At 39.7% G+C, this 10,014-nt stretch overlaps 1 protein-coding gene across 1 annotated transcript in view; it reads right to left on the bottom strand.

Annotated features, from left to right (window-relative positions):
- Nucleotides 1-10,014, bottom strand: part of SLC17A8 (solute carrier family 17 member 8) — an 85,896-nt gene that overhangs the window by 44,838 nt on the left and 31,044 nt on the right. Inside the window, exon 3 of the mRNA XM_042781828.1 lies at nt 1,360-1,474. Coding sequence (XP_042637762.1) covers nt 1,360-1,474 — 115 coding nt within the window. The remainder of the gene's footprint in view (nt 1-1,359; nt 1,475-10,014) is intronic.

Genomic DNA, 10,014 nt, shown 5'->3' with positions numbered 1-10,014 from the left:
TAGTGCCTAAGGCATTTGACTGCTAACCAGAAGGCTGACGGTTCAAACCCACCAGCCACTCCTCAGAAGGAAGGTTGGGCAATCTACTTCCGTAGTGATACTGCTTCGGAAACCCAAGGAGGGGTTACTATGAGTTGGATACGACTCAACGGCAGTGGGTTTGGTTAGGTCCTATCAAGTCAATGCTGACTCATAGTGACCTTATGTACAAAAGAATGAAACTGCCCAGCCCTCCACCATCCTCACAATTGTTGCTATGTTTGAGCCCATTGTTGCAGCCACTGTGTCAACCCATCTCATTGAGGTCTTCCTTTTGTTTCATTGGCCCTCTACCAAGCATGATGTCCAGGAGCTAGTCCCTCATGATAACATGTCCAAAATACAAGGGATGAAGTCTTAACCATCCTTGCTTCTAAGGAGCATTCTGACTGTACTTCTTCCAAGGATGTGTTCATCCTTCTGCCAGTCCGTGGTATAGTCAATACTCTTCACTAACACCATAATTCAAATGCATCAATTCTTCTGGTTCTTCCTTTTTCATTGTCCAGCTTTCACATTCATATGAGGTAACTGAAATTACCATGGTTTGGGTCAGGCACACCTTAGTTCTCAAAGTGACATCTTTGCTTTTTAACACTTTAAAGAGGCCTTTTCAGCAGATTTGCCCAATACAATACATCGTTTGAGATCTTGATGGCTGCTTCCATGGGTGTTGATTATGGATACAAGTAACATGAAAGCCTTGATGATTTAATCTTTTCTCTTAACATGAAAGCCTTGATGATTTAATCTTTTCTCTCTTTATCATGATGTTGCTTATTGTGAGTTGTGAGTTGTGAGTACTTTTGTTTTCTTTATGTTGAAGTGTAATCCATACTGAAGGTTGGAGTCTTTGATTTTCATCAGTAAGTGTTTCAAATATCTTCACTTTCATCATGCAAGGTTGTGTCATCTGCACATATCAAGCAGGTTGCTAATGAGCCTCCCTCCAATCCTGATGGCTCATTCTTCCTCAGAGAGTCCAGCTTCTTGGATAATTTGCTCAGCATACAGATTGATAAGGATGGTGAGAGCATGCAGTCCTGACACATATCTTTCCTAATGGCATCCTCTTGTTCTGTATTGAACAAACTGAGTCTTGGTCTTAAAGGATAGTAAGGTAAGTGAGATTAAAAACTAAACAGAAAGAGATTTTCAAGAACAACATCATCGGGATCAATATCTGTGAATCTTATCTATCCAGATGGCTTCTGTCCTGCACTCTGCAGCCCTAAATTGGGAGCTAACTGCACAGATTTTGTACAAGTCTAAACCATGTTATGAGCTGTACAGTAGTCATGTTATATCCATTTATCTTACCTGTTAGCAGCAAACTTGTTTGAAATGAAACCACCTGGAATCTGAGTCATAATATAACCCCAGAAAAAAGATCCATGGATAAGGCCCACCGTCTCTGGATCCCAATTAAACTGTGCTATCTGGAAATAAATTAAAAAAAAAAAATTAAAAACCTTTACCACCAGTTTTTGCTGATGATTCTACATAATACACCACCAGGTCCTTCTTTCCTTCCTTTATTCAGCAAGTACTTATGGAAGGCCCACCACCCTTCTGTCAGTTTGTCATACTGTGGTTGCTTGCATTTTGCTATGATGCTGGGAGTTTTGCCACCAGTATTTCAAATACAAGCAGGGTCACCCATGGTGGACAGGTTTCAGCAGAGCTTCCAGAATGAAACAGACTAGAAAAAAGTCCTGGATATCCACTTCCAGAAACCATCAATTCATGGATCACAACAGAATATTGTCTGACGCAAGATGAGCTCCCAAGCTGGGAAGGCACTACACAGTATCCACAACAATGGACTCAAACCTACCAACAACCATGAAGATGACGGCACTGGAGCAAGCAATGCTTCGTTCTGATATATAGAAGGTCGCCATATCGGCATCTCAGACAAATGCCTGGGAACTAATTACAATAACACTGTGTGCTGGGGATGCAGCAATGAACAAAGCTAAGTCCTTGTCCTCATGAAGCTTCCATTCTAGTAGAGCTATGTTAAAATTCAAAAAACAGATATTTGGTACAGCAGACAGTGATGAGTGCATAGGAGAAAAACCATATATACAGAAAACAGAAAAAAAATAAGTTCTAGGTTTACTAGGTTATTCAGATACCACTTTAGTCAAAAAGCACAAAGGGAATTGAGTCTAAAGTCTCTCATTTCTTAGTGAGGATAGTGAAATTTATCCTACTTACCCCAGGATAAGGAAGTCTAGTGGTGCAATGGCTAAGGCATTCAGCAGCTAACCAAAAACATACTATACAGACCCACCAGCTGCTCCACAAGAGAAAGATGGGGCAGTTTGCTTTGGTAAAGATTTACAGCCTTGGAAACCCTACGGGGCAGTTCTACTCTGTCCTATAGTGTCATTATGAGTTGGTATGCACTCGGTGACAGTGGGTTGGATTTTGGTTTACCCACGGGATATGCGAGGATAAAACAACATGAATATTTCTAGTAGATGATTCCTCTGCTTCAAGATTTTGCATGTAACCTATTATCATATCAATGAATGTTAGCAGCCATTATTGTTATTGTTAGGATAACAACACTCTTCCACAAATCTTGGGCCATTGAAAATGTGATTCTCTATGCAGAAGTCCCATTCTTGCCCCAGCAAGGTAACTTTTTCTCTTAATATTCACTGCACTTGCACTTCCTTCTTCTGAGGAACTTTCCCAAATTTCCCCAAATTGACCTGGTTACCCTTTCTTGGGCTTGTCCTACTGACAAGCCATTCTTATGTCTACAGCATGCATGGTGCTGCTAACAAACTAGCTATTCATGTGGCCATTTCCCACACTGGATGGCCAGCAACTCTAAGGTAGGAGCCATGTCTTGTTTTCCTATATAGGTAGCTGAAAGAAATGGCTGGGAACATAGAAAGTGCAAGGAAATATTTGCTGCATGAATAAATAAATGAATGGATTTTAAAAGGATTGATATGAAAACATAAGGCGTTTCTATTATGGAGTAAAATTTTCTAATTATCAGTATAGCATGTTGTATGAACCTTAATCACAGTGATTTTCCTGACACAAACTGTTAATTATTTGCTCACTTATTCTGTGTTCACCAAGTGTCTCCGGAGTGCCAGATCAGGAACTAAGCAGTGTAAATATGAAGTCACATGAGAAATCATTCTTGTTCTAGATCACAATCCAGGTAATACTGACTAGGACTCTACTGTATTTCCTATTTTATGGATTAGGAAGATGAAGCTCAAGATAAAAGGAAACTCATAATCATTCATTCAAAACCAGTTTGGTAATTTTCATGTAGTGTTCATTATGTGCTGCACATCATTCTGTTCTTGTTAGGTGCCATCGAGTCAGTGCACATATAGTGACCATATGTACAACAGAGTGAAACACTGCCTAGGCCTGCACCATCCTGACTATCCTTGCTGTGCTTGAGCTCTTTGTTGCAGCCACTGTGTCCATCCATCTTGTTTAAGGGGCTTCTCCTTTTTCACTGATCCTCCACTTTACCTGGCATAATATCCTTCTCCAGGGACTAGTCCCTTCTGACAACATGATCAAAGTATGAGATATGAAGTCTGGCCATTCTTGCTTCTAAAGAACACTTTCTGACTGTACTTCCTGCAAGACAGATGTGTTCCTTCTTCTACCAGTCCACTGTATTTTCTGTAATCTTCACCAACACCACAATTCAAAAGCATCGATTCTTCTGCAGTCTTCCTTGCTCACTGTCCAGCTCTCACATCATATGAAACTATTGAAAATACCAAGGCTTGGCTCAGACACACTTTAGTCTTCAAAGTGGCATCTTTGCTCTTTAACACTTTAAAGAGGTCCTTCACAGCAGATTTGTCCAAAGCATTATGTCATTTAATTTCTTGACTACTGCTTCCAAGAACATTGATTATGGATCCAAGTAAAATGAAACCTTTGACAACTGCAGTCTTTTCTCCATTTATCAAAATATTGCTTATCGGTCCAGTTGTGAGAATTTTTGTTTTCTTTACGTTGAGGTGTAATCTATACTGAAGGCTGTAATCACTGATCTTCACCAGTAAGTGCTTCAAGTCTTCTTCACTTTCAGCAAGCAAGGCTGTGTCATCTGTGTATCACAGGTTGTTAATGAATCTTCTTCCTATCCAGATATCGTGATTTTCTTTATATAATCTGGCTTCTCAGATGTTTATCTGCTCAGCATACAGACTAAATAAGTATGGTGAAAGGATACAACCCTGACACACACCTTTCCTGATTTCAAACCACGCAGAATCCCCTTGTTCTGTGTGAATGACAGACTCCTGGTTTATGTACAGGTTCCTCATGAGCACAATTAAGTGTTCTGAAATTCCCATTCTTCACAATATTATTCATAATTTGTTATGATCCATACAGCCTTTGCATAGTCAATAAAACACAAGTAAACATCTTTGTGGTATTCTTTACTTTCAGCCAAGATCCATCTGACATCAGCAATGATATCCGCTTTTCCATGTCCTCTTCTGAATCCAGCTTGAATTTTTGGCAGCTCCCTATCAATGTACTGTTGTAACTGTTTTTGAATTATCTTCATCAAAATCTTACTTTTGTATAATACTAATGATATTGTTCAATAATTTCCACATTCTGTGGGAATCACCGTTCTTTGGAATGTGCACAAATATGAATCTCTTCCAGTCAATTGGCCAGGTCTTCCAAATTTTTTGACATAAACAAGTAAGCATGTCTAGTATTGCATCCATTTGTTGAAACATCTCAAAGGGTGTTCCATCAATTCCTGGAGCTTTATTTTTTGCCAATTCCTCAGTGCAGCTTGGATTTCTTCCTTCAATACCATTTCTTGATCATTTGCTACCTCTTGAAAAGGTTGAACAACAACCAGTTCTTTTTGATACAATGACTCTGTGTGTTCCTTCTACTTTTGATGCTTCCTATATTGCTCACTATCTTGCCATTAGACTCCTTCAATATTTCAACTTGAAGCTTTTTGTTGTTGTTAGGTGCCATCGAGTCGTCTCTGACTCATAGTGACCTTATGGACAACAGAACGAAACACTGCCTGGTCCTGTGCCAGCCCCATGATCCTTGCTATACCTGAGCCCATCATTGCAGCCACTGTATCTATCCATCTTGTTGAGGGCCTTCTCCTTTTTTGTTCTCCTTCCACTTTCCCAAGCATGATATCTTTCTCCAGGGAATGGTCCCTTCTTACAACATGACCAAAGTAGGTAAGACGAACTTGGGCCATTCTCACTTCCAAGGAGCATTCTGGCTGCACTTCTTCCTGGACAGTATTGTTAGTTTTTTTAGCAGTCCATAGTACTTTCAGCATTTTTCGCTAACACCACAATTCAAAATTCAAAAACATCGACTCTTCTTTGGCCTTTCTTATTCATTATCTAGCTCTCACATGCATATGAGGAGATTAAAAATACCATGGCTTGTGTCAAGCGCACCTTAGTCTTCAAGGAAACATCTTTGCTCTTCAGCACTTGAAAGAGGTCTTTTGCAGTAGATTTGTCCAATGCTATACGACGTCTGATAGCTTGACCGTTTCCATTGGTGTTGATTGTAGAACCAAATAATATGAAGTATTTCACAACTTCAATCTTCTCTCCATTTATCATGATGCTGCTTATTGGTCCTGTTGTGAGGATTTTTGTTTTCTTTATATTGAGATGTAATCCATACTGCAGACTGTAGTCTTCAATCTTCATCAGTAAGTGCTTCAAGTCCTCCTCACTTTCAGCAAGCAAAGTTGTGTCATCTGCATAATGCAGTTCTTAATGAATCTTCCTCCAGTCCTGATGCCACAGTCTTCTTCATTCTTCTCAGATTATTTGCTCAGCAAATAATTGAATAAGTATGGTGAAAGGATACAGCCCTTCTTGATTTTAAACCATGCAGTATCCCCTTGTTCTGCTCAAATGACAGCCTCCTGGTCTATGTACAAGTTTCTCATGAGCACAATTAAGTGTTCCAGAATTCCCATCCTTCTCAATGTTACCCATAATTTGTTATGATCCCACACAATTGAATGCATTTGCATAGTCAATAAAACACAAGTAAACAATTTTCTGGTACTCTTTGCTCTGAGGCAAGATCCATCTGACATCAGCAATGATATCCCTCATTCCACATCCTCTTCTGAATCCAGCTTGCATTTCTAGAAGCTCTCTGTCAATGTACTGCTGCAACCATTTTTGAATTATCTTCAGTAAGATTTTACTTGTGTGTGATATTAATTATATTGTTCAATAATTTTCACATTCTGTGGGATCACCTTTCTTTGGAATAGGTACAAATACCAATCTTTTCCAGTCAGTTGGCAAGGTAGTTGTCTTCCAAATACCTTGGCATAGCCAAGAGTGAGTGCCTCTAGTGCAGCATCCATTTGTTGAAACATCTCAGTAGGTATCCCGTCAATTCCTGGAGCCTTGTTTTCACCACTAGAAGCTTAAATTTCTTCTTTAGTTCTTTCAGCTTGAGAAATGCCAAGTGTGTTCTTCCCTTTTGATTTTCCATCTCCAGGCCTTTGCTTTGTCTTCTCAAGCCACCCTTTGAAATATTCTGTTTAGATCTTTTACTTCATCGTTTCTTCCATTTGCTTTAGCTACTCTCCTTTCAAGAGAAAGTTTGAGTCTCTTCTGACATCCATTTTGATCTTTTCTTCCTTTCCTGTCTTTTTAATGACCTTTTGCTTTCTTCATGTATGATGTTCTTGATGTCATCTCACAGCTCATCTGGTCTTCAGTCATTGATGTTCAATGCAATAAATCTATTCTTTAGATGGTCTCTAAATTCAGGTGGGATATATTCAAGGTCATGGTTTGGCTTTCATGGACTTGTTCCCATTTTCTTCAACTTCAGCTTAAATTTGTATATGAGCAATTTATGGTCTTATCCAGTCAACCCCTGGCCTTGCTCTTACTGATGATATTGAGCTTCTCCATCACCTCTCTCCAGAGGTGTAGTTGATTTGATTTCTGCATATTCCATCTGGTGAGATCCATGTGTATAGTCACCATTTACATTGCTTAAAAAGGTATTTGCAATGAATAAGTCATTGACTGCCAGCCTTCTGGTTAGCAGTCAAATGCCTTAGGCACTATGCCACCAAAGCTCCTAATAAGTCGTTGTTGTTGTTGTTACATGCCTCAAGTCAGACCCAACTCATAGCGATCCCTCCTTGGGTTTCTGAGGCAGTATCACTACGGAAGTAGATTGCCCTATCTTCCTTCTGAGGAGTGGCTGGTGGGTTTGAGCCGCCAGCCTTCTGGTCAGCAGTCAAGTGCTTTAGGTACTAAGCTACCAGAGCTCCCAATAAGTCATTAGTCATGCTAAATTCTGATCACTCAATCTCTGGTGTCATTTCTGTCACCAAGGCCATATTTTTCAACTACTAATGCTTCTTTGTTTCAGACTTTCACATTCCAATGCATGTTTGGTCAATTTCAGACTGTAGAAGTTGGTAAAAATCTTCAATTTCTTCATCTTTGGCTATAGTAATTGGTGCATAAATTTTAATAATAGTAGCAGTAACTGGTCTTCCTTGTAGGTGTGTAGATATTACCCTATCACTGATAGCACTGTACTTCAGGATATATTTTGAAACATTCTTTTTGAAGATGAATGCAACACCATTCCTCTTCAATTTGTCATCCCCAGCATAGTAGACCATATGAGTATCTGATAAAAAAAGGCCAATACCAGTCCATTTCAGCTCACTAATGCCTAGGATAGGAGCTCTGGTAGCTTAATGCCTAAGGCACTTGACTGATAACCAGAAGCCTGGCGGTTCAAACCCACCAGCCACTCCTCAGAAGGAAGATGGAGCAATCTACTTCTGTAGTGATACTGCCTCAGAAACCCAAGGAGGGGTCGCTATGAGTCAGGTCTGACTTGATGGCATATAACAACAACAACAACAATGCCTAGGATAAATCTTTATGTGTTCCATTTCATTATTGACAAATTCCAGTTGTCCTAGATTCATATTCTGTACATTCCATGTTCTGATTATTAATGGATGTTTGCAGCTGTTTCTTCTCATTTTGAGTCATACCATGTCAATAAATGAAGGTCCAGAAAGCTTTACTCCATTCACTTCATTAAGGTCAACTCTACTCTGAGGAGGCTGCTCTTCCCTAGTCATATTCTGAGTACCTTCCAACTTCTGGCACAATATTAGACAATGTTTCTCTGCTATCCAAAAGGTTTTCAGTTGCTAATTATTTTGTTCAGAAGTGGACCTGGCCATGTCGTTCTTTCTAGTCTATCTTAGTCTGGAAGCTCCACTGAGACCTGTCCACTACGGGTGGCCCTGCTGGTATTTGAAATACCAGTGGTATAGCTTCCAGCATCACAGCAACATGCAAGCCACCACAGTACAACATACTGACAGACAAGAAGTAGACATTTTATTCTAGGAGCTAGGAATACAGCAGTGAACAAAAATAGCAACTCTTGCCTTTATGAAAATTCCAGTCAGTGGGTATGGCTGGATAATAAAATAATAATAATAACAATAACAATGATAAAACAACTATAATGAAACAGTATATATTGTGTTAGATTGTGGCCACTGATGAGAAGAAAAAAGAAAGCAAGGAAGAGGATGTGAATGTGTTAGGGGAGGGCAAACAAAAATCCTCACAACTGGACCAATAACCAACATCATGATAAATGGAGTAAAGATTGAAGTTGTCAGGGATTTCATTTTACTTAGATTCACCATCAATGCCAATGGAAGTAGCAGTCAAGAGAACAGACTCAGGGAATCTGCTGTAAAATTCCTCTTTAAGTGTTGATGAGCAAAGACATCACTTTGAAGACTAAGGTGTGCCTGACCCAAGCCATCGTATTTTCAATAGCCTCATACATATGTGAAAGCTGGACAAGGAATAAGAAAGACCACAGAAGAATTGATGCATTTGAATTGTGGTGACAATAACATGGACTAAGACTTCTGATAAGATGGAGAAACAGGCAGACAAGTGACACAGACCCTCTTCAACAAAGAAAAGAGAAACCAAATGACAGAGATACAGAAGATAATCCTGGAGCCCTGAGCTTTGAAAGGAACTATTCAGAACTGGATTAGGCACCAACTAGTGAAAAAACTTGAATGAAAACAGTGAGTACAGAGATGATTGGAGCTGCAGACTGTTAGCTACTTTGATGGGACCAACAGTCTGAATATTTCCAAGTGGTGTTGAGACCTGAGAAATGATCTAAAGATCAGCCCTGGTCACCAAGGGCTGCAGGGATGACTGCATGGTGGTCTATGACTAGGAAGGGAAACAGCAAGGAGGGAGACAACCTGAACTGTTCACTTTCCACTGTCCAAAGGGCGTGGCCATTTTGATTATTTACACGTGGTGGCCATTTTAGATATTTAAAGTGATTGAGGGCATAATCATTTTGAATGTTTACAAGCAGTGGCCATTTTGGATATTTAAAGTGACCGAGGGTGCAGCCATTTTGAATCTTTACAAGTGCTAACCATTTTGGATTTTAAAGTGACAGCATTCTCATTCATATTCCAGGAGCCTAAGAACAGGCTTGGGCCAAGATCAGAAGGGACATATGAGAGGCTGACAACAGAAAGAAGACAGATGGTGAGTGTATAAGTGCTATCAACTAGTGAATAGAGGAGCACAGCACAGTACCCTGCTTGTGTAGATAACATACAAACAAAACAAAACAAAAATCATGGGAAAGTCACTCCAACATACAATCACCAATTAAATATAAACACAAAAATGTCACAATGCCTCAGACATAGCAGAGCATCACAGTCCACACAAAGAAGCAAGATAAAGCAGGAGAAACAAGGGACTAGGATACAGACCCAAAACACATCCCTGAGGAAGACACAGCATTGGAACTCCCTGATAAGGAATTCAAAATAATTATATTTAGATATCTTCAACGAATTAACAGACAGATCAAGGAAAACACTGACAA

The sequence above is a fragment of the Orycteropus afer genome, unplaced genomic scaffold (assembly GCF_000298275.1).
Source record: "Orycteropus afer afer isolate SDZICR_OR568_19922 unplaced genomic scaffold, OryAfe1.0 scaffold00177, whole genome shotgun sequence".
Taxonomy (NCBI): domain Eukaryota; kingdom Metazoa; phylum Chordata; class Mammalia; order Tubulidentata; family Orycteropodidae; genus Orycteropus; species Orycteropus afer.
This window is presented reverse-complemented; position numbering and strand designations above follow the sequence as displayed.